General features: G+C 44.9%; 1 protein-coding gene across 2 annotated transcripts; it reads left to right on the forward strand.

Moving 5' to 3' along the window:
* Positions 1–629: 629 nt before the first annotated feature.
* LOC124708292 lies at positions 630–12,949 on the forward strand. 2 transcript variants are annotated; one of them, XM_047239976.1, is made up of 6 exons: positions 630–758; positions 1,832–1,994; positions 6,446–6,539; positions 7,207–7,406; positions 8,152–8,269; positions 12,842–12,949. In XM_047239976.1, the coding sequence occupies exons 1-5, from the start codon at positions 696–698 to the stop codon at positions 8,247–8,249; spliced, it is 618 nt and encodes a 205-aa protein (XP_047095932.1). In that variant the 5' UTR covers positions 630–695; the 3' UTR covers positions 8,250–8,269; positions 12,842–12,949. The 2 variants fall into 2 exon arrangements, with proteins under 2 accessions (XP_047095932.1, XP_047095931.1); XM_047239975.1 differs by lacking the exon at positions 12,842–12,949 and adding an exon at positions 8,397–8,625.
* The last annotated feature ends 12,642 nt before the right edge of the window (positions 12,950–25,591 follow it).

Genomic DNA, 25,591 nt, shown 5'->3' on the forward strand with positions numbered 1-25,591 from the left:
TTCTCTTTTTTACATAGACCACAAAAAATATTAATTTTTCGTGAAACTTGACGAATGCACATATATTATGTAGATGTACATGTAGAATTTTTTGTAAATTTTTTTCGACAACTCGAAATATAATTTTTTGGTATAAGGAGCATACGCACCCGGGAGCCGAATTGAATTTCCGAGTTGCATTGTTGGACAGACAATGGCGAAGAAATTGGTTAAAAGGACATCTCAATTGCCTTTTATCACAGAGTGGTTATTAGGGCACCAACAATGGTGGCATACGCACATGATGCTCCCGATGGGTGAGGCAGCTGCTCCCGTTACTCAGTCTCTCGGAGGTGTTTATAGGACTAAGGTGTGTGCGCGGTTATATGGATGCGTGTATATACGTATGTGAGCATTTGCGTCTGTGTGTACTGGGTTTCGTAAAAAAGAACCACATAATTGTTGAAATAAATAGATAGTCTACCTTAGTTTCCTTGTAATAAATAAATAAATAAAATGTTGTGGGGGCTTCACCCCACAGTATCCCTCAAAAAAGTGTTAAAATAAATAACACTAAATCAAGCCAAGGGGTTACCTCAATAAATAAATAAGTCAAGCCAAGCGGTCTTTCTTTAGACGGATGCTCTGAATTCTGCTGTGGTTCGTGGAGAAACAGTTCTGCTGCCGGTGCCGGTGGCCGGCGCTGCGGCTTCCCGATGGCGGAGGACTCAGGCGCCATCCTCCGCCACATCTCCTCCCTCAAGGACATGCTCGACAAGGTCCGCAGTCCACCGCCCCCTCGCTCCCTTGCTGCTTTCATTTTATCTTGCTGTTCCCTGTCAGATAGATACTGCCAGAGTGCGAGGCCCGGTCGCTGATTTATCGCCGGGGAGGATGAGATGGACGGATTGCCGGAGGCTAGCATTGTCACGGCGGTGCGGGCCGATTAGTCGCCCGTCTCGGATCTCTGGGCATCCTCCGCGTTTAGTAGTCTGTATGTACGCATCGCCATGGCGAGGCTAGGCGGTGAGAGAGGGAGAGGCAAACCCTAGCGACCGCCGCCTTCCCTCGCCGTCATGGGTTCGAAGCCCGGGCGCCCGCCATGCCCTATTCATCCCGGTTACTTTGTTTTCTTCCTCTCTCTTCTCTGCTTCCTCTGTTACTCGAGTTCTCCCGTGTTCTGTCATCTTCTCTGGTGCATTATTCAGCCGAATTCTTTTTTTTTGCGGGTATTCAGCAGAATTCTTCTGATTCTACTGTTGTCAGCGGGTGCTTGGACCGAGCTTGAGCCCCACACTAACATGCTTGTTATATATACATGAAAGAGTTGTTCAAGCAGAACGGCTGCCCTTAAGTTCCTAGTTATTGGTGTATGTCAGTATGTGTGAGAGCACATGCGCACATCTCATAACCAGTTTACCACAGAAGTACACACAATGTGAATTGTTCGCCAAAATTGATTGTACCCAAATTTTGACATTTGATTGGCTGCACAACAAATGGCTAGTAGTGTTATGTTGTTGTAGGAATGTCTGGTCCCGGCTGTTAAGTGAACACGATGTAAGGTTCCTGACTTGGACCTATATGGCCTTATGATAAATCATCTGAAGTTTGATGTGGGAGTGATGCAATGTAATAGATGATTGATGTGGCACCTTACTCCCTAGATATTGGTTCTCTTAAGCATATGTGTGTACCTTTGGCTGTAGAGTGTAGACTAACAATGTGGCTACTTGAATCGGGACGTAAAGAGCGATTTTATATATACGTACTGACTAATTGTTATTAGCATTTGTATGTTACTTTGATGCTTCAAATCTACGAGGCTATTCTTGATAATTCCTTTGATTAGGTCAATGAAGAGATTGAACAGAATATACAAAAGACCAGGGAAATAGAGTCAGAAATAGTGAAGCATTCTGAAACTGAAAAGGACTATCTCGTGAAGGAGTCTGAACTAATGAAAGGAGTATCAGTTGCTGAGTTCGAACTCGATGGGCTTATGCAAGTGGCAGGTAACTAGTCCCTTGATCATGCAATTATTATTTGGTCATAGGCATACCTGGTAGAAGAATGACTAAGCTGCAGTAGGATTTATATGTACCAAAAATAATATGGCATGTTTACCCTAATAAAGAACAATATACAATGTGTGAAAAAAGAAACACTAAGATATAGCAGTATTTATATGTACGAAAAATAATATATCAGTGTTCTGCCCAAGATTCTAAAAAAACGCGAAAACGCAAAAGCCTTGCGTTTCGATGCATTGATAGAAAAAGAAGGTTATATGTACAAGTCCGCGCACGGACGAACACCACGCCGCACAACTCGACCCAAGAAAAAGAACAGCCCTGATCTTAGTATAGCGATGATGAGTTTTCTTGTTTCTTCACAGAGGAAGATCGACTAGCACTGGCGGAGTGCCCAAATGCCAAATGGGTCATTACTTACATTTTGCAAACAAAACACTGTCGAATGCAGTATGAAATCATAGGTAAACAAAGAACTCCCCGCTGAAACAAAATAATACCAGTTCACAAAACTGGAACAAAATACATCTAGTACTCAATAAAGACAAACCGGTTTCAGAGTCACGGAATACGATTACACACGAACCCAACACATCCTAAACTATTTGATTCATGTGCATTGGTTCCTAAGAAATCCACGACGAGTTATAACAAAGTAGTCCACTAGGGCATGCCCCAGGTTCACAAAGTATCAGAACAACCAAAGTATCAGAACAATCACACCAAAGTATCAGAACAAAGCACAACCAAAGATAGGGAAGACAACGATCACATGGTCCTCGCGTCCAATCAAGCGCCATTGCCTCGCCTTGTTCTGCCCTCAATGACATTTCCTGGTATTCAAATGATTCCCCACAATGATAATTAGAAAATTGCAAAACTTCACAAATGATTCATATATGGGTTAGCTGTAACTGTACCTTGACCCAAACCATGGACCCTTCTCCCTCGACCTCTCCCTCGACGACCTCTCCTTCCTCTCCCTCGAGCTGCCGCGGTATTTTCTTCTGGATCTTCCATCTCTTGATCTTCACAATAGATCAGTAAGAGAATCAGTGATTAAAACATCAACATGACATGTAGATCACCCAAACTATCCGAGTACGGAAAGGAGTTACATGCCTCTCTCATCTCCCTCCAAATGTTCACTAGTGTCTGAATCTGCATTTGAGAGAAGCAACACAAATTATAACTCATTCAAGGATTTCCAAATAGGTATCTTCTTCGCATCAGGTTTGACGGATCTAATGAATTTTCTTTGGTCTAAAGGTGGAGCAAATAACAAGTGTTGGTGTCTTATCACGATACAACGGCCAAGTAGCTGTTCTTGAAAAAAAAAAGCTTGCACCAAAGAAAAATGCATATCTTTCTGTTACAGTGAGTATGTTTGATGGATTTCAAGGTGGCGAGAGAGATATCATCTTGATTTCAATGGTCTTCCGTGACAGCATTTCATTTATTAAAACAATTGTTTTGCACATGTACGCCTTTGTATCCTTGGAGATAAAAAACTTTAGAGGCTCAAAAATCCACGGCGTTCAGAGTCCTTGACTACCTCTGCCCATACTGAACCACAAGCCTCTAAAGTTTTTTTTATCTCCAAGGATACAAAGGCAGTACATGTGCAAAACAATTGTTTTAATAAATGAAATGCTGTCACGGAAGACCATTGAAATCAAGATGATATCTCTCTCGCCACCTTGAAATCCATCAAACGTACTCACTGTAACAGAAAGATATGCATTTTTCTTTGGTGCAAGCTTTTTTTTTCAAGAACAGCTACTTGGCCGTTGTATGGTGATAAGACACCAACACTTGTTATTTGCTCCACCTTTAGACCAAAGAAAATTCATTAGATCCGTCAAACCTGATGCGAAGAAGTTACCTATTTGGAAATCCTTGAATGAGTTATAATTTGTGTTGCTTCTCTCAAATGCAGATTCAGACACTAGTGAACATTTGGAGGGAGATGAGAGAGGTATGTAACTCCTTTCCGTATTCGGATAGTTTGGGTGATCTACATGTCCTGTTGATGTTTTAATCACTGATTCTCTTACTGATCTATTGTGAAGATCAAGAGATGGAAGATCCAGAAGAAAATACCGCAACAGCTCGAGGGAGAGGAAGGAGAGGTCGTCGAGGGAGAGGAGGGAGAGGTCGAGGGAGAGGGGTCCATGGTTTGGGTCAAGGTATAGTTACAGCTAACCCATATATGAATCATTTGTAAGTTTTGCAATTTTGTAATTATCATTGTGGGGAATCATTTGAATACCAGGAAATTTCATTGAGGGCAGAACAAGGCGAGGCAATGACGCTTGATTGGATGCGAGGACCATGTGATCGTTGTTTTCACTATCTTTGGTTGTGCTTTGTTTACTTTGGTGTGATTGTTCTGATACTTTGGTTGTTCTGATACTTTGTGAACCTGGGGCATGCCCTAGTGGAGTACTTTGTTATAACTCGTCGTGGATTTCTTAGGAACCAATGCACATGAATCAAATAGTTTAGGATGTGTTGGGTTCGTGTGTAATCGTATTCTGTGACTCTGAAACCGGTTTGTCTTTATTGAGTACTAGATGTATTTTGTTCCAGTTTTGTGAACTGGTATTATTTTGTTTCAGCGGGGAGTTCTTTGTTTACCTATGATTTCATACTGCATTCGAGAGTGTTTTGTTTGCAAAATGTAAGTGATGACCCATTTGGCATTTGGGCACTCCGCCAGTGCTAGTCGATCTTCCTCTGTGAACAAACAAGAAAACTCATCATCGCTATACTAAGATCAGGGCACCGCGGCAACACAGCTGCCCTGATGCCATGGGCACGGATAAGAGTCAGACGTACTAGATATATTTTGTTCCAGTTTTGTGAACTGGTATTATTTTGTTTCAGCGGGGAGTTCTTTGTTTACCTATGATTTCATACTGCATTCGACAGTGTTTTGTTTGCAAATGTAAGTAATGACCCATTTGGCATTTGGGCACTTCGCTAGTGCTAGTCGATCTTCCTCTGTGAACAAACAAGAAAACTCATCATCGCTAGATCAGGGCACCGCGGCAACACAGCTGCCCTGATGCCATGGGCACGGATAAGAGTCAGACGTCCTGCCCTGGGCATCATAGATGCCTTCCACATAGGAAGTTTGTCAGCGAGCCTGTCAACCAAGGGGCTGGAATGCAACAGCCGTCAGCCTCCTGGTAGACAGTGGGATTCCAAGATACTTCACCGGGAACGGCGCCAGCTGACACTCCATGAGTCGAGCGGCGCCTTCAGCCTGAACATCCGAACAAGCAATCGGGGAAACCGAGCACTTGGTGAAGTTAGTGCGTAATCCTGATGCCTGCCCAAAGAGCTCAAGGATACCGCAAACCGCGCGCAGTTCCGTCTCATCTGGGTGGCAAAAGATTACCACATCATCCGCATAGAACGAGACTGACGTCACTAGGTCTCGTCGCGCCAGCCACCTGAGGATACCCAGCTCAATGGCTTTAGCAAAGACCCTATTGAGCGAGTTCATAACCAGTACAAACAGCAACGGCGACAAGGGGTCTCCTTGTCTCAAGCCCCTCCGATGCCAAATGGGGGGGCCTGGCTCGCCATTGAGCAACACCCTGGTACTAGCCGTGGACAGGAGAATAGACACAATCTCACGAAACCTCGGCCCAAACCCAAGCTTGCGGAGGACCTCCATGAGGAACCCCCTCGAGAAAGAGTCGAAAGCACGAGCTATGTCCAACTTGAGCATCACCCTTGGCTCCTTTTCCCGATGAAGGAATCTAGCCGTCTGCTGAACCAACATGAAGTTGTCGTGGATACAACGTTTGCATATGAACGCGCACTGGTGGCGATCCACCAGCGACTCCATCCGAGGTGCCAGCCGGGTAGCCAGCGTCTTTGCCACCAACTTGGCGAAGATGTGGATCAAGCTAATCGGCCGGTAATCACCCAAAGCTGCCGCGTCTGGGCGCTTGGGCAGATTCTAGCAAGGCACAATAGCAGGATGATGCTATTCATTCAAGGTGCAGCACCATAAGTCCATAACCACTGTAACTCAACATCAGCAATGCTTGATCTTGTCAGATAACTATTCCTTAGAACAAGGAGTTGCTCTAGTTATGAATTGCCGCCCCCAATATGAAAATGATAAAGGTTAAACAAAAGCAGTAATTCTTAGAGTAATCCTTTCTATGCTTTCATCTAGGAAACTGCAGAGATTTTGTAGCACTGGGAGCTGAAATGAATAACTGCAAATCAGTCCTTTCTACTGACAATTGTTAGTTATGCATGGTTCTTTTAACAAGATAACTACACTATCCTTAACATTTATTATCTATTCAAGATATGTTGCACACATATATTTTTTCTGTTGCATATTAATGCCAAATGATCCTAGTGTTCTGTACTGATTACCTTATCTGCTGTAATTTTTTAAACAGCTGCTGGGACAGATTCACTTAAAGTGATGGAGGGCAATGTGGAATTCCAGAAAGCTACTTTGAATGAAATTAGGAAGCGGTTCTCTGATAAAATGTATGGTTCACATTTTAAAATCCATGAGCAAGATCAAATACTCTTGAGTGCACTTATCTGAAAAAGTCATGTCCTTAATATTATAATTTTTGATATGACTATTTGGACCCATGTTATCGTTTCCTTGCATACTTTCTGTAAATCTTTGGCATGTCTCCGAGAGTTCATGTATTTATATATGCCCCTAATGTACTGAAATTACCTTTCGTGGCTCCTAGCTAAAAATTCCCACTAAACTGAGTCAATACAGGTATTCAAATACAGAAATTGAATTTTGTGCTCCTTGTTGATTTTTTTTCCGTGTTTCCAAATATTCTTAGAAAATTACGCATACAAATAATCTCCTTTATACACCTGAAAATTATCATGGAAAACATTTTTTTCTCCGTGTGCAATTAAAGTTGTAAAGGAAGTTGGTATTTTGGACCATGATATTAAAAATTGTAAACCTTTTCATTGTCAATTACAGCGTACAAAGAACTCGGAGCATTTGCATGTTTACTCATTCTTTGACAATCTGAAGTTTTTGCAATACCTTCCTAACCTGGGAGCCAAAAATGCTGCTCCATATTCAGATTTTGTCCCCGCTCATTTGCTTTAAGAAATAGCATGGAACAACAAATAAGGGACAGTGCTGTCTCTGATTATTGATGTACTATGTTAACAGGGAAAGGTTCATCGCTGAATCTAAAGGCTTCCAAGCTAACATGCTTGGAGATTCAAATGAGGATTTACTTCTCCTACTTAAGGAAAAAGATTCGCTGGAGGATGAGAGTGAGAACTTGAGGATGAAGATCAACACTATACAAAGTTCATCAAATGAATACATTGCTGAGATTCTTCAGGAGGTAAATATGGAAAATTCAGGTATGTTATTTGAGCTGAAGATTAGATTCTATCAGTTATATTCAGTTAAGTTATTTGGTAATGATGAAAGTTCTCTACAGCCTAGACCAAAGTAGGCTGTTTCTTTTCATTTCAGTCAGTTGTGGTCTTCAGTTGCTTGTCAACTGATAAACTTTTTGTCATCTGCCAAAGTGAAGGAAGTTCTGAAGTTTTCTGGAATATCTGTGACTTGATTCATACATTGAGAAGGGTCTTGAACTCTTGATGTTCAAAGATTAGTTCTACACTTCATATGGAAAGCAATAATAACCATCTTAACAGTTGCCTCTTGCCACTAGGACTGATGACAGTGCACATTATAATTTTGCATCAGAATTTATCTCTATCTCAGTATGAGCATTTCTCATGTCATGTACTTGCAAAATTAGTCCTCAACTCATCTTGTGTGAAGAGAAGAAAAAAAAAAGCTATCATTTGCAATCCTTATCCCTTCCTGTGTGCAGTGTAGTATGAAATAAAATGAACCTGGTGATGCTTATTGCTAATTTGGTTCCCAAAACCAGTCACATTATCTTTCTCGTCTCTGGGGTCGTAGATGTAACTATGTTATATGACCAGTCAGTAATGGTATTTTAGATCTTCATCTTGCTGCCCCTTCTTATGTTCGGCAGTTGATTAGTCATTTCATGCATTGCTATATGTAAGCTATCCAGAGTCGGTTACATTATTATTATAACCAAATGCTTGTTCCTTCCGACTGTTGCAGTTTTGGAATCTGAGTTACAATATAGGGTTTCAGAATATATGGACGTTCTCAAGGATATAAACAACCTGAAGATCCTATTTAGTTCAAGCAATTCTTAAGCTGGTATTCACCGTTGCAGGTAACTGAATATTCTGCTTTGGCTCGATGAGTTTCTTGCTCTCAAGAGCACCCTTGACTTTTGTTTTCCTTCCACGGTTGTAGCGAGCTTACCCATTAAGGTTCCCACATGTTTCTTGTATTTTTAGTACGCCGTTTTGGCCTGGCCGAGGGGAAAGATGTCAAGAATCTTCAGCCGGCTCAATGGAAATAGCTTGTACTTGTTCATTTTCTTGTATCGAGAAGGTTACACTGAATTTAGTAAACACTACCAGACATGCATGACCATATCTTTTATATGTAGTAGAGTTTAATTAACCACTGTACAAGCGGGATATAAACAAGTTTTTTTTTGAACTCAGCAGAGTTACAGGACAAGCTGAGCAGTGTCAGAGCGAGCACACTGAGCTAGCCTGGGCAAAGTCTTAGAGCATCTCCAGCCGCGTCCCCCAAAGCGTCCCCCAAACCGCGCCGGATTGAGCGTTTGGGGGACGTGTTTTGTTCGTGCCGCCTTTGGGGGACGTCGCTCCCCAGCCGCGTCCCCCAAACGCCTCCTCCAAATGAATATTGGTGCACGAAAATAAAGGTTTTCATTCAATTTTGATTATATATTACAAAGTTTGAATGAAAACGGCTAGATTTCATCTAAACCTACACTACTGACCGCCCGGCGGTGCGTTCGACGGCCCCGCCCGGCGGTGCGTTCGACGGCCCCGCCCGTCGTCGCCTCCCCTACGCCGCAGCTCCTCCTGCGCGCGTCTCCTCTCATTGCGTTCGGCGGTGGGCCAGACGGTGCCGCTCCCGCCGCGCGTCCTCCTCCTCCGCCCTCCCTGCTGGGCCGCCTGGAGGGAGAGCTCGACGGCGCGATAAATCTGCGCCTCTTCGCGGGCACGGGCGTCGTCCTGGAGCTTCTTCTCCAACTCGAAGGACTCGACGAGCGCGCGTTGCTGATCGGCCGTCTCGTCCGGGTGCGGCCCGTCGTCGTCGGACCACTCGAACTCGTCGTCGTCGTCGTCCTCCACCTCGGTCTCCTCCTCCTCCTCCTCCATTGGCGCCTCCTCCTCCACATCTGTTGGCGCCTCCATCATCGCCGCCGCCAACACGGCGTCCTCCGCCGCCAACTGGTCCGCCCGCCTCCCCCAGATCGCCGCCAGCGCCGCCTCCCGCTGATGACGCTCCTCCGCCACCAGATCGACTCCCGCCGCCGGCGCTCGATCGACTCCCGCCGCCGGCGCTCGATCGACTCCCGCCGATCTCGGTACAGCGCATCCGGCCTCGGCCGAGCCGGCGGCCGGCGCTCGTTAGCCCACCGCTGCTCCATCTCCGCCCGGCATCGGCACCGTCGCGCTCCTCGTCTCGTCGAGGCGTCGGACGCCGCAACGGTGGCGTCCTCGCTGCTCCTCGCCACGCCGCGCCGCCGCGGCCTCGCCGCCAGCGGGGCCATGGGCGCAGAATGCCGCCGGATCCGCCGCCTGCGCCGCCTCCCGCCGCCGGCGGGCTTGCCGCTGCATTGCCTCCCGCCGCTGCCGACGCCGTGCACGCCATCGCTCTTCCCGGGCCGCTGCCGAGGGGTCGGTGTCGACCTGCGTTTCCGGGACCGCAAGTGGAGGGGACGGCGGTGGAGGGAAGTGGCCAGCCGCCGGGCGGTTCGCCAATGCTACTGGTGGTGGAGGAGACGGCGGTGGAGCGACGAGGGCTGTGTTTGTTGCCGGCGGGGTGTGGTGGCTACCGTTGAGCCGGGAGACCTTTTATAGACGCCGACGTCGGGAAAGAAAGCGCGGGAACAGGCGAGAAGAGGCGGGAAGATCACGCGGGAACGGGCGGTGGCGTGCGAACGCCGGCGACGCGTGGAGGCTGCGCAGCACCGACAAGACGTCTCGCCTGCCCCTTCGTATCCATTAAGGCAAAGATGCCGCCGTGTGTCACTGTGCGCGAATAACTTCCGTCGCGAGGTAGGCGACGGTTAGGTTAAAATTAACTGTGCCGCTGACGGGTCGGCCCCGCCACTCCCCGCCTCGCTTTTCGTTGTGTCCGGCGTGCCCGGTGCGTCCCCTGTGGGACGGGGACGGGCTCGGGGCGCCGGACACCGTATGGCGGCGCGCCGGATAAAAATGGGCTTTGGGGGACGCGGCTGGAACGGTTTTTTGTCCGGCGCGCCCCAAATACCTTTGGGGGACGCTTTGGGGGACGCGGCTGGAGATGCTCTTAAAGTCTCGTGGACCATGGATGTTTGCCCATGGAAACTGTGACTAATTTCTTGTTACATGCTTAATATTCAACCAGTGATACTAGGCACAGTCCGGGCAGGTTCCCAGGCTCTAGCCGGGCTGAAGCTCCGCCACTGAAGCTGGGCACAATATAGCAACCACATACAAAGGCTGCATTGTACTTGTCCTATTCTGTCCACAATCATATCCAAGTTGACAAATCTGAAGATAATGCAGCAACCAGTAATAAGTACAGTGATACGAAAGCCATCTATCTTTATTAATTAACTAATGCTTAACGAACAAAAACTCGGGTTCACTAATAAGATTTATCTCATTGTATTATCACTATAAAGGAAAAAAGGAAAAAACCCATTGCACTCTTGGAGATCTTGAACATCTTCTTTAGGTTGATGCTACATCCACCTGTCAAACCGGGGCAGCCGACTCTGCTCCTCTTGTTCGCCCAGGGCATGGCCGTTATCTGGCCATAACATTGTATCATTCTGCAGCTGGTAGGTGGCAGTGCCCATTGGGTTATTCGGAGTACCCAGCTGGTAGGCTGCAGCACCGGTTCCGGCGGAGTCAAGGCCGTAGGCTCCGGCATTGGTTCCCGCGGCATCTAAACTGTAGGAGAGAAAATCTTGGTGGTAGGCCACAGCCGTGCCGGCAGATTGAAACTCTTGGTGGTATGCACCACCGGCAGGAAAACCCTGTCCTGGACCCTGCATAGCAAAATCATCATAAACCCCAGAAGTTGTTGCCGGCTGTCGGTCTGTGATATTGATGCCTCCGCCAGGAAAACTGAAACCCAGCGGTGCCACCATCGGAAATGGCATGGACTGCCCCCCAAAGGCGATGCATGGCATCGGCGCCCCCCCAAAGGGGTTGCACGGCGGCTGCATGTGAAACTGAAAGCCAATGTAGGGCGACTGGACAGGGAACGGTGGCGGCAGGATATCCGGTGGAAGGTAGTAGTGATCTTGCGGTCCTACGGAGGAGCCGGCGTCCGACAGGTTCAAGTCGAAAGCGTTGGCCGGAAACGCAGACGGGGCATGCTGCAGTGCCGGCGCGGTGACCACGCTGACAGCGGATGTTGCGACGGCGTCCACGCCGCCGCCGATGAGCTCAGCCATCTGCCGGCGTGCCCTCTCCAGCGTGTTGTCCATGGCGTGGTGTATGGCGATGAGGTCGTCGACGGAGAGGTCGTCGAGGTTGCGGTCCCAGAGCGTGAGCACGTCGTCGAGCCTGCACTGCTTGACCTTGACAAGCTTGCGCTGCTCCTTGCCCAGTTCGCCCTGCAGGTACGTGCCGATGTCGAGGCTCTCCTTGACCCTTTCCGGGGGCGTCTCGCCAAACCGCGTGGCCAGCTCTTTCAGCACACCGTGGTCCGCCGGCCAGACCGTTATCCCGCGCTCGCCCCCGACGCTGGCCGTCCCTGGCTTGATGCCGACGAGGAGGATGTCGACGCTACAGAGGGCGGCGAGCTGCGAGATCTTCTTGACCAGGCTGCGCAGGCGGTTCTTGTACGTCAGCTCGCGCTTCTTGACATTATCGACAAACTTTATCACCTGCTTCCTTCGAGGCATATCGATCTGTGCTCGGTTTGAACACAAACAAAAAAGAAGTATGACTGCCCAGATCAACAGAATGTGCATGCACGACATATTATATAACAAGGACGCATCGTATCTTCTAAGTATATTCTATCAGAGTTTTGATCATGGGAAGGAAATAAACATGATTGAACATAGAGCTACATGCATAATCCCATATTCCAGAAACATATATAATACTGTAATAATGTGCTTAGCACATCCTCGAAAAAGTAATGTGCTTAGCAGACCGATCTGAATTCGAGGATTTTTGCATGCATATGGCTCTACTATATGATCGACTCCATCTTTATACATAAGATGGATCTATGATGGCAGAAATTCAATTCGGCTCCCGGGTGCGTATGCTCCCTCTACCAACAAAACATATTTCGAAGTGTGGAAAAATTTTAACAAAAAATTCTACATGTACATCTCCATAATATATGTGTACGCGTCAAGTTTCACGAAAAAATAATATTTTTTGTGGCCTATGTAAAAAAGAGAGAACTTATCCTGTGAAAAGCATTGTTTTCAGCACTGAATTTTGTCTTTTTTACACACGTCACATGGTAAGTTCATTTTTTATGAAACGACTTTGTGAGCGCGTAGCATGTGAAGATGTACGTTCAGATTTTTTGTTTCAATTTTTTTGAAATTTAAAATACATGTAACATGCATTTTAAAATATAGGGAGCATATGCTCCCATGTTCCAAAACACCACTCCCCTATGATGGCAGCTATTCATGATCAAAGTGCAGTTATATATGATTGGCTTGAACTTGTTGCAGGCATCTATGAATCGATGATATAGATTGTAAGACTGTAACAAGGAAGATTTTGAAAAAGAAATACTTAAGCAATGCAAAGATGCATGGATCATGGACAGAAACTTTGATCTTTGCACTGCGTCATGGTTTTCACTGTATGTATATAGGACTTACGCACGTTTGCATGACAAGATCAAGGATAGAAAACACCAGCACCCAAGGCACTCTTGCGCAGGAACAAAGAAACACACTATACATGGATTAACCGATTGAGAACTACAGAAGACAACAAACATGGACCTACCTTTGCAGCTTGCGGGCGTCCAAGGAAACCCAGCTCTTGTCGATCGATCTTTTGATCAACTATTCAACTAGTTCTCGTAGGTCGTCGTCTACCTTTGTATGAAAATATGGCAAGCCCTCCTTCTCTATATATATCCCAGGTGCCTCTCTTTGTCAAGGCACAAGGACGATTGATTGATTAGGATACTTACTTATGGAAGCTAAATCTGCCGCCTTTAATGCGTAGATATGCTACTGTCCGGGGAACACGGTGGCCTGATTGCCAAGCAGTCAGATAGTTAGGAAAGGAAAATCATTCCTTGTAGAGACGCATGTACTCCCTCTGTCCCATTGCAGGTGGCATGCGGACCCTATGGATTGTTTTATATATCTTGATTTTTTTAGGATTTTATCTGTAAATTTAGGATAATTATTTTATCTCGGTTTGTCTTTTAGTTTTCATGTGTGTTGCTTCATGTAACTTGATTTTCGATTAATGAAATATGTGGTTACTCGAAAAAAAATGCAGGTGGCATCCTTGTTTTTGTCTTTTAACTTTCATCACATGTGTCACTTGTCACAAAAACCATTATACAATTTCAGCGGTATAAATTTCATGACATATAATAAATGTTTCATTGGTCAAATTAATGGTTAATCTTACAACTTGAAAAACGCATGTGTCACATAAATAGAAGCGGATGGAGTAACAACATTTTGATGATACATCGCTACGGGATAATCAATTTTTGCTAAGTGGGGGCTTGTTTGCCGAGTGTAAAAGGTTCCCAGCTGCTACTGCCTCCTTCCCCATAAAATATCTGAGTTTAGCCCTCTCTCTTGGGCGGCTCAAGCGGGCAGATCTTCAATCCTACATCGACAAAGCGGTGACAGGTCTGAACCGTTGGAAAGGCAGGTTGCTCAACCATGCTGGCTGCACCGCTCTAGTAAAATCGGTGCTTTCTTCTATGCCAATCTTTCTGTTGACGGCCCTAAAAGCAGACAAAGGCATTACGAAGGCTTTCGCGAAAATCAGCCGTGGCATGTTATGGGCCTGCAAGGAGGCTGTTAGCGGGGGAAAATGCAAGGTCAACTGGCAAAAAGTTTGCCGCCCTAAGGAGCTGGGTGGTCTCGGGATTCTGGACCTGGAAAAATTCTCTCGTGCCCTGAGGCTTAGATGGCTTTGGTATGAATGGACGGCGCCGGAAAAATCATGGGTTGGTTCGTAAACGCCTAATGATGCCTCTGATCTGGATCTCTTCAACGCTGCAACTCGGGTCACCATCGGCGACGGCGCAAAAACCTCCTTTTGGTGTTCTTCCTGGCTTAATGGCGCCCCTCTAAGGATCTTGCCCCTCTGATTTTTATGGCGTCCAAAAGGAAGAATTGTACTGTCCGGGACACCCTTGACGGACAAAATTGGGTGGCCGACATTGCGGTTTAGGTTTTCACCGTGGAGCATATGGAGCAGTACATTCGCCTTTGGGAGCTTATCTCGATAGTCCATCTTTCTCCCGGTACCGTAGATTCCATAGTTTGGACTCTGACTCCAAATGGGTGCTATTCGGCCAGCTCCGCCTACAAAGCCTAGTTCCTGGCTTCCCTGCCTTGCCCTTTTGGCAACATCGTTTGGAAGACTTGGGTTCCCCTAAGTGTCGCTTGTTCGCCTGTCTTGCTGTCCAAAACCGCATCTGGACCGCTGACCGTCTAGCCAAAAGAGGATGGCTGCATCATCCTACTTGCCAGCTCTGTAGATGCTCCCCTAAAATGACTTGGCATCTCCTCTTCAAGTGTCACTTCTCCAAGAGAATCTAGAGTGATGCGGCTTCGTGGCTCTCTTGCCCGGACCTCATCCGCTGTCTCGGCACCGGGAGATCTAAGGTGTTGGACTACTGGCACGCTATCGCCAAAACGCCCTCTTCCTCTCCCAAAGGTCTGCGAACTGCCATCATGCTTATTACCTGGGAGATTTGGAAGGAGAGAAATGAGCGAGTTTTCAACAACAAATCCTCCCTACCCTCAGTAATCATGCATACGATCAAGGAGGAGGGCAAGGACTGGGTCCTTGCCGGCGCGAATCTTTTGGTTTCTTTTTTTTGGGGGGGGGGGGGGGGGTTGTTTCCACACCACTTTTCCCCTTTTTTTATGGCTCTACCCATTTCCTTGTTTGCTTCTCAAAAGCTTTTTTCCCGTTTTAAAAAAAGTAAAAGGTTCGGAACTTGGGAAACGTGCCTCTTTGCCAAGTTCAACCATAAAAACACAAGGCAAAGAAGTCCCACTCGGTAAAGAGTCGAAAAAGCACACATCGCCATGTCATTTTTTATATGATAGTAGATTTACTTTACTCAAGCTGAGGACTGCCGCGGGGCTTGCAAGGCGGTCACTCACGAGGTTGCCAAGAAGTGTGTTGTCCACGACATGCACTATGAGGGGCGTGTGAGCTGCATCGTCATTTCGTACATTGAGCACAACAAAATTCAGTTATCCAAGGAGAAAGCCCGGAAGAATCATATCAAGGCGTGGCAATACCTACGTATATTTGCGTATTATCTACTAGGTGATCGCTAGCTAGTTTCATTTCTATGTGTATTTTGTGTACGTAGGTGCCTCCTCTGTGGTGTAGTTACCACAAGCTCACTCTCTCTAGCATGAGGAAATAGAAGGTGAGAAAGAACCTCCTCTATTATTCCTATCAATTTATTCTTCATGTTTTTTCTGAGCTTCATTCTTTCTTTTGCAGAAAAGAGAAACATGCCAGGAGCCCACAACATTCCAGGTCTTCTATGACACCCGTATGTGGACGGAGCCGCATCCAAATATGGAGTCGATGTGGATAGCTTTATGATCCAAATTGAGGTCAATGAGGTGCACATAGAAGTTGAAGAATAAGCACGATGAGGATGCCGACCCTCTCACCGCTCCCTTTGATGCCATAGTTGCCATGCTTCCGGGATAAGGCCATGGGAATGGCCACTTATGAATTGGTGATGGTTCTGTCGATAAGACGAGCGTTCCATCTCTCTCCATGATCCTTGCTAGGACGAGCTCCAATCCTGGTATAGTGATATACCCTCCCATGACCTTTGGAATAAATTACCAGCGAGATCTAAGTATATTCTTCTTCCTTGGTCATCTCCACTCGATTACATGTTTTGCATAGCAATATTGATAACATTGTGATGAAATAACATAGGCTGAGGTGGCTGAAAAAATGAGGCTGTGGGAGGAGGGCAAGGCCAGTTCTCGGCAAATGGAGGAGAGGTTGGCTAAGCAGCAGGAGATGATGGAGTTTATGGCACGGAGATTCCCAACATATGATTCTCGCTTCGCAGTTTGTTCTTGCTCATAGTAGCTAAGAAAAATTCTGAACACCATTCATCTTGCGAGAACATGCAACCTTACCTGCGCAAGTTGGGTTTGCAGGCCTATGAGCGTAGCGCACCTCTGGAAGGTCTTCGATCTTCCTCCTTTTAGCCTCCCATTGGTAGTCTTGCGTATTTTCAATCGTTCATCTTATTCTAATGCTTATTGTCTCATGCACATTGTTTTCGGGACATCCATCAGCTGGATCCAACAATGTGCATGTTGGTCAATATCAAAACCTAGACGAAAGCCTGGTGACACCAACTATGGGTTCCTCTTCTCCGACGCACCTTCCTCTTCTCCTTTTTGCCTTTATCATTTTTCCCTCTTCCTACTCTTCATCTTCTCCTCTTCCTCTTCATTCTTCCTCTTCTCCTCTTACTACCATGACGCCGCTGCCTCGAGGTCCCCCGACCACGATGCCGCTAACATCGCCTTCTCCTCCTCGGCCTTGAGTTCCACCGACCAATGACCATGATGTCGCCGACTCCTCCTCCTCCTCGGACTCGAGCTCCTCCTCCACGGCCTCGGCCTTCTCCTTGAGCTCCGACGATCACGACGCTGCCAACACGCCACGTCGAGCTCCTCCTCGGCCTCGAGATCCAGATCTCTGCAAAAAAAATCTTGGACTCGATTGCTTTCTAGTTTTGAATGTAGGGGGTTGCTTGTAAAAGTGCCCCCAACGAGGCTTTTTTTTTGTTTTCTGGAAAAGCTTTCCTTCAGCACACCAGGCTACTGTGAGAGAGATATATGATGTTACCGCCGGCGTACCAGCCAGGTGCGCCAGCAATAAGCCATTAGCGCTGGAGGTAGCCGATTTAGGTGCACCGGTGATATGCCTTTTCCTAGTAGTGCTCGGCGATGGTCCGAGCATTTAGCTTAAGGATCCTCCTCCGCCCAGCCTCCTCCGTAGGCAACCGTTCATGGGAGACCGCGACGCATTGGAAGATTTGCTGGTCAGCCTGCTCTAGCGTGCGGGCGACGTTCCTCTGGTCGTGCGTCAGCCGACAAAACTCGACTATCACCGCCTACTTCAGATCATCCGCGGGTTCCTGCTCCTCATCGGCCGCTCCGTGTTTGATGTCAGCCTAAAACCGCGCGTCGAGGAGGACGAAGTCTGCTATTTCGGCCCCATCGAGGCCGAGGGTGAAGATATATGAAGGCTTGGGCTTGGGCTTTGTCTTCGGAGGCAAAGATGCACGCGTCGTGCGGCCGTTGCGGCCCAACATAGAGTACATGGTGGGCAGGTGGCGAGGCATCCTAGCTCCATGGCGAGGCTGTTGCGGAAGTGAGATGCTTGAGGGAGGAGATCGGTGGTGACCACGACGGATGCCCCATTTAAAAATGCAGAGGGATTGGATGCTGGCACGAATCGACGACATTGATGAAGGAGCCAGCGCAGGGGCTGAAGCGACGTGGCAGTGGTCAGCGACGGCTTTGATGGTCATAGCTGGTGCCGCCGGTCAGCACTCCACCTTTAGGTCGCTTCCATGCGGGACCGTGGTGCGCATGGGAGGACACCTGCGCTGTACGCGGCCTATCTGCGCAGACGCATCGGCTCGCCAAATTTTCCATGGTACACGACAAAAAAAAAGCGGGAAATTTCCCCGCGCAAGAAAGTTTGGTGGGAAGGACGAGCGTGTGAGGAGATTGTCGATGTGGCCCTAGTTATTTGTTGTGTGTCCATTAGGATACACAAGTCAAATCCCTAGTGACATAACGGGCTCCATCAAATGCGGTAAACTTAGCCCACTGGTCCCGCTTCTTTGTCGTGTGCTTTGTAATTCTTTTCTTCGATAAAGAGAATATGCGAAGATACCAATTACACCCAGCCTTTACAACAATCTAATACCCTAGGATGTACGAATGCACATAGACAAAAAGAAAAATCCAACTAAAAAGTCCCACTACAGTGTTCGAGTCATAATAGCAGTCGCACAAACATTACCAAGAGAAGACCTAATGTCCAAGTTCTGCAAAAGCGACGCCTCCAAGAAGGAAACAATGCAGAAGCGTCGTCATCACCTGATTATAGATCTTAGATTTTCACCCCGAAGAAAGTTCCCGCTCTCAAAACAATGCCTTCCACAAGGCTATTGTCAGGCACAACCAGTTAAGGTCAGACCTTGGATTTTCACCCTACAAAGGTAAGATATTGATCTTCTCATGTGTTGTCGCCCCCACTTGCATCCCATTGGTACGAAGCCCGAATCACCAAGCAAGTTCCTCATCGCTGCAAAGACTCGAGCCACCATTACTAGTCCTCAGGTCCCATCTTTCATGCCATTCTCCGCCTCTGACGTCACCATGGAACAACAAATACAGGTCCCATGAGAAAAACAGATAGCAGAGCTTCGCGCATCTCCCTCCTGAAACCAAACGGTCGGGAAAATCACTGCTGAATCCCATCCGATCCATCAATATCCAGACATGAGGCGCCTAAGGGAGTTCGCTGACAGAGCCTTTCGGAACTCGATAGCCCGCAAGATCACAGAGGACAAGCATGTAGCAGATCTTTGTCTTGACGCGAGAGGAATCCTAGGAACACCACCTTTGCTAGGCAGAACGAGGGCCCCCACGCTCGTGCCCGCCTGCTCCCAATAGCAGGTCGTAGATCTTAGAGGACACCGCCGCAACACCCCGCACCACAAGGAGATGTCGAGTCCCACAAACCATGCGTTACAAGATTTGAGATCCAAAGATCGACCAAATCTCGCAACCCACCTCGACGGAAGGAGGAGGCCTCCGCCACCATGCCCGGTGACGTCGTTCCTGGGGCCGTCTCCGACGACAAGTGAACTTCGGCTGACGCGCCGTCCGTCAAAACCACCTCGACCGCCGCCGCCAAGATCCCCTAGGGCCTCCGCCCAAGATCCCGCACATGCCTATCCCCTCAATTTCGGCACCACCATGGTCGTAATATCCCAGGTTTAGAGGCTACAAAATGAGAGAACACCAAAGTGTACATTGCATTCATGCATAGAAAATCCGGGGAATTTTCACGCTTTCAAATAAAACTTGTCACAATAACTGATGCTTCACTTGACTTGCTGGAATTGAAATAGATCATCAAGTCAAACGCTATAAACTTCACTGTGATCTATGCTAAAACCTTGTTTTGGGTAGAGATGATTTGATCTATGGACTAGATCAAATGGGATTAGCTTTACTATCACAACACCTTAAGGGAGGATCAAATACCAAATCCTATAAAGGATCATAGCATGGTATTCCTTACCACAACACATTCTTTAAGAATCAAACCCTAACTTATTAACACTTAAATGTTAGCAACTACTTTTGTGTGTAATTTAACTCATTTCTAAACTTATTACCAAACAAGGTAAACCACATGGTCTAAAGTGCATAAAGACCACACATTCTTATTTAAATCATAACTTATTAAATATATGGAATAGCATAAAACTAAATCAATTTAAATTACAAATTATAGTTCAAACTATTTGAATAAAATTAACTATGAGTATTTTGAAACTCATATAATCATGCCTTGGTGAAATCAAACACCAACTATCCAAAATTGAGGAATAACCTACAACCTTGACCTTTTGACCAATATTATAATATAAATGATATAGTGACTCATCCACAAAAATAAAACCATCCACAAGATATTTAGTAACAAATGCCACTTGACTATCCAAAGATAAATCATATGAGAGGATAATGATCATGCCACATAGGATGAAAATATCTACATGACTTTCATTCCAAGCTATGCCACCTCATGCTCAAAGGATTGCTATGGATGAGGGAATGACAACCAAGCACCTTACTCATCAAACCAAAACAAGAGTCACCCACCTATGTGTCATGATACTAGAGCTTGCCCAAGCCTATAAAAGGTGCCACACCCTTCATCCATTTGATCATCTAGTATCATGCTACAAGCAAACCAAAACCTTGAGACCACTCATACATTAGCTAGGATCAAGATGAAGAAGCTAGGAGGTGGAGGCATACCACAAGATGCAGATTTATCAGATTTCCTGAAGAACAAGCTACAGAAGATACTAAGGTAGAATTCCTAGGCAAACCATATATTTAGAGGATCATATCATCATCTCTTGAGTACGACCTTAGGCTATTCCAAGACATTTAGAAGTGAGAGAGATTATAGATGCTAACCATAGCCATGTCTATCATAGAGAATACTAGAGTAGTATTAAATCCTAATTGTTCAAACCAACCTTTAATCTTGGAGGTGAGAGCCATATTCTATTAGTGAAACATAACCAAAACCTAGACCACATTCCTATTTTCCTTATTGCCTCAATAGATAAGTATAAGGGAAACCCTAGATCATAACCACATAGAACCTATGCCTAAACCCTAACTTGTGCATCACAAGTAAACCCTAAGACCATACCCTAAACTCAAGTACTAGTACATAACTAGTTGATCAATCAATAACCAGGATTTTAAAGTAAACCTAAATAAATTACCATGCCCTTAGAAATAGTTTGGCACATGAAATCATGACCGTAACACCATCTTCATTACCACCTTGTTTTAAATTCTAGCCATAATTAAAATACATATGAACAACCAATGTTGTGAAGCACATTGACAAAACCTAATAATATGTTCACCATGAAGATATCATAAATTTCAAATCACTTAAACAGATTTGGACCCTACAAAAAAGTAATTGGAATGAACATATAGCTTCATGTATATTTTAAATTTGGAATGACCCTCAAAAAATACCAATTTAATAAAACATTAAATATTTGTTTGAACAACACAATTATGCAGTAAGCATTATTATCAAGTTCTATTAACATTCCAATATTTAGAAACCTACAAAAACAAAAGAAAATTCAAATATAAATTTAAACAACTAAATAGAAAACAGGAAATAAAAACAGAAAATAGAAAAAGGAGCTTACGTACCTGGCAGACCGCAGCAACCCAGAAGCAAACCAGGAGCAGCTCAGCACCATCACCACCCCAACGGCCCAGACCAGCCCACCATACCCCTTCGATAAAATAGGAGCCAAACGCCTTCGTCTTCTTCTCCATGGTCGACAACGCGACACAGCTCGCCGACCACGTCCCGCACCGGCGATAAGGATGACCCGGACGTCGTCGGTCATTCCGAACCACGCCCAATCCTTTCCGCGTCCGTCCTATCCTAATCGCGCTAAGATTCGTGCCCAAGAACACCTCACCGTCGTCAACGCATCCGGCCACCGCCACCGGTGAAGTGACGATAGAAGCCCCGCCGAGATCTATAAATACCACTCGGGAGATCCGCCAGAAACCCTAGTTCCTCTCCACCTCTCCGTTCCTTCTCTAACCCTCCCTATCTCTCAAGATCATCCGCTACCCGTCACCGGCGTTGAGGAAGAAACCGACGATAGGGGCCACCCCAGCCTCCGGTGTGTGGTCGAGGAGTAGCGCCTTGCCGCGTAGGTCCTCTGGAAGGAAGTACGCATCAAGTGGAGCTCGAAGCAAGACGAATTTCACCGTTCCCTTTCATTGTACATCGCCGGCAATGGTGAAATCGAGCTCAACTCTGGCGGCCATCGACATCGCCGACCACACCATCGTCCTCAGGGTATGATTCCGAATCGATAGGACCTACTCTTGCTTCCCATCATCATCCCCAGCTCGAGTTGGCCGTTTGGCCGGAGCAGCGCCACCGCAAATGTCTTCTCCGACGATGCTTTGGGGAGTGTTTCGGTATTCCACCACCACCATCGTACTTAGTAGGTCGTGGGGGTTCGGAATCAACCATTAGACCATCCCGGGGATCCCGAAATCGGCGCCGCTGTCGCGTTGTGACTCGCCGGTGTCAAGCCGCCGGTGATGTCGAGCCGGTGATGTCGACGAGGCAGTGGGACCCGTTGACCACTTTGACTTGGTCAAATTCCAGCGAGGCAACTGACCTGGACCAGACCCCACCTGTCAGTAGAAGTAGGTAGGGCTTGACGGGTATGTTTAGTATTTCTATTCATTTCAAATTCCAGAAAAATACTGAAACCTTGCAGAAATATATAAAATTCATTTCAAATCAGAAAAATGCAAATAAGATATCAAAAGTCTCACAAAAATAATCTCTATTCGGTAAAAATATAATAACAAAATGTTTGTCAAAATAAAATTCAATTATTTTAAACTTTATTAATTATGCGTTTTCTTTCATCCAAAATACAATTTGAATTCAATAATTAGTTAAGTTTCAAAAATAAATAATAACTATTCAGTAAGTAAAGAAAATATTAAGATTAATTTTATTTATCATTTTCATTAACTTAAATATTAGTGGTATTTTAAAAACCCTAATTTGCAAAGTACCATATACCATTTTCTTTAAATAATAATAAAGTAAGAAAATGATAAAAACTAATATTCTTTTATATTAAAAAGTTATTTATTTATTTTAACCTTTTTAGTTAACAAGTTATTGTTTAAAAATTTAAAAATAACCATAGAATTCTAATTCCTGAATTAAACCCTGAATAGAATTTATCTTAATTGTTAAATCTTTTAAAATAATAACCTGCTCAGACCAGTATTAATTTTATTTCAAAGTAATTAGTAACTTCAACTCTATTGCCAATTATTACTTTAAGAATTGAATCACAATTTAGAAACCTAGTTCTAATGAGTAAGAACCTTGATCTCATTATTTTATGTGATAATCCTAAATTGTTCTCAACTCTAAAACCCTAATTATTTATAACATGTGATCATATGAAACTTACCCTTAGTCATAGAACTAGACCAAACAAATAAAAACATGCACATATTTGATTAAAACCTTAACACTCATATGCAAATGAAATTATCATTCCATGCTTTCATTTTTGAATCTACCTTATATGACCAACTAGTATCACCTCATGGTGCTAATGCTCAACAAAATCCTACAAGCCTTGGATGTTTATGAACTCAACTATGTAAGATCCCTATAATACCTTAGAAGACTTAATTGAACCTAATGGTGAATCATAATTAACTTGTTAGTTATATATCCTCATCCTTAAACCACAACCTAGTAGAACCTTAATGTTGAATCACAATACCAACCTTGTATAGTAATTCACATCATATGCTCCTATTCAACTAAACCTTACTTTAGGAATAATAAACCATCTAGCTTAGAAAACCATCATAGATTATTTAGTGCAACAAATGTAAAGGTATAGTTAACCCTAATGGTTAACTTATGTAACCACTTTAATAATCATCCTTGAATATGATAACCTATAATCAACCATAGTAATAAACATGTCAATACTTGCTTCATATAGACCCATTACACCAAAGAACCAACTAGTCCCTATTAGTGAACTAAATGAATCCAATAGTAAACCTAGAAGCCACAACTCCTAATTGTAATAGTTCTTGTTCTTCATTGAACATGTTATTCAAAAGTTATTCTTTTAAAGTAAATATCAAGCAAACCATAGAAGCCAATAGTTCTTACTTTAAATACCTCTTATTTATTATGTAACTTGTTTTTCAAGAGTTATTCTTTTGAAGTATAACATAAGTAATCATCAACCATGCACCATAGAACTTAAAACTGACAACTACTCTTTACATATTATGCAACCACTATTCCTTGTGTGTATGACTGTTATGATGTCTTATAACACTTGTTTATGATACTAATATGACCAAACCCTAATAAGAACCTTGTTTGAGAACCATCCTAAAAGTGCAACACATCCTAAAGAAATCTTTACAACTCACCCATCCTAAATCATCGAGGTTAGATTACGCTCGGGTTGATTGCATCTCATAGTATGCATTATAGAACTTTGCCAGTTCTTTAAACATTATCCTTACCGGACGATGCTGTTATTTCAGAATTTGGAGTTATCACGTATAGAAGCTTTTGCCTGCATAATCTTGCAGTCAAGAAAGGAAAGTTCATCACTTGCTCATGGTATTTGATTATTTTTAGCAAACTATATGCAAAGTAGTATCACTCTTGCATTGAAAAGCAAAATATTATTTTACAATTATGAATATGATTATGTGGTGGGCAATGGAACCATGGTATGTGTTGATGGTGGAGGTTTCATTGCAAGGGTTCTACTCATCTAGGACTAATCACAATGCCATCTAGTGATTCTAGCGTCGTACATTTCGCGTTAACCATGAGATCTACAATGGCTCTGGGGAAGTCAATTGTATCTTTTCCCTCTCGCATGTCAACGGACTAGTGATAAGGGTTGCCTGTATCAGTCTATCTATTGGTAAAGGCGAGGACATTGGTCCGGAACAGTCTACCAATAGGTATAGGAGAGGGCAGACTTATTAAAGGTCTATGATGGATTGTAAGGGTTGTCCGGGTTAGTCTGTCTATAGTGTATAGGACAAGGCATAAGAATTGTTCGGAACAGTCTACCTTAATGGTATAGGTGAGAACAAATGCCTGGGTCAGTCTACCTACAGATAAAGGACATGACAGACTTACAAAAGAGTGGGTATACAGGATCGCGGAGAAGGCAATGATTGGCTTGATTCCTATACTGGGCCTCACACCAAGGAAGTGTGGACGTGAAAGATTCGCCCGGTTGGCAAAAAGGATAAGTTCTCTTATGGGAAGAGTAAGGCACCTCTGCAGAGTGTATCAAATTGTGGCTGTCACTCCCTGTTCCGGGAAAGGAACTACGAACGCGGAATGAAAGGAACTCCGTGAAGTTCTGGTCAACCTGTGAAGACTGACGGGCATAGTTTTCAAAATAAAATAAACCTTTTGAAGAAATGATTACGAAAACTTGCATTTTCCTATGACTTTCTGGTCTGTGGTTGTAGCTAGTGCATGATACACCTATTTCCTATAATGAACTTGCTTGAGTACGCTCATACTCATTCCCTCCCTTTTGAACCCCCTTCTTAGATCAAAGTCACCGAAGGAGAAACTACAGTGGAACTCGAAGACAAAGGAGTCAACTGCAACAAGATGGAGAACCATGAAGTCAATGTAGTCAACTTCTGCATCGGTTAGAGTGGAAACCTAGACTAGTAATAGAAGGGAACCTTTTCCCTAATCCTAGCACCTAAGTAGCTAGAGTTCTATAGCAAGCCAAGTAGCTCTAGAGCTAGAGTTAGCAATGAGTTAGACTACGAGTCATTCTTTTG

The sequence above is a fragment of the Lolium rigidum genome, chromosome 4, assembly GCF_022539505.1.
Source record: "Lolium rigidum isolate FL_2022 chromosome 4, APGP_CSIRO_Lrig_0.1, whole genome shotgun sequence".
In the NCBI taxonomy this organism is placed as follows: domain Eukaryota; kingdom Viridiplantae; phylum Streptophyta; class Magnoliopsida; order Poales; family Poaceae; genus Lolium; species Lolium rigidum.

Bases quoted from the DNA above. Each gene is read 5' to 3' on its own strand.
- LOC124708292 (XM_047239976.1), top strand. From the start codon at position 696: ATGGCGGAGGACTCAGGCGCCATCCTCCGCCACATCTCCTCCCTCAAG. The intron at 6,540-7,206 runs GTATGGTTCACA...CTATGTTAACAG, and splicing joins AAGCGGTTCTCTGATAAAAT to GGAAAGGTTCATCGCTGAAT. The intron at 7,407-8,151 runs GTATGTTATTTG...CGACTGTTGCAG, and splicing joins GGTAAATATGGAAAATTCAG to TTTTGGAATCTGAGTTACAA.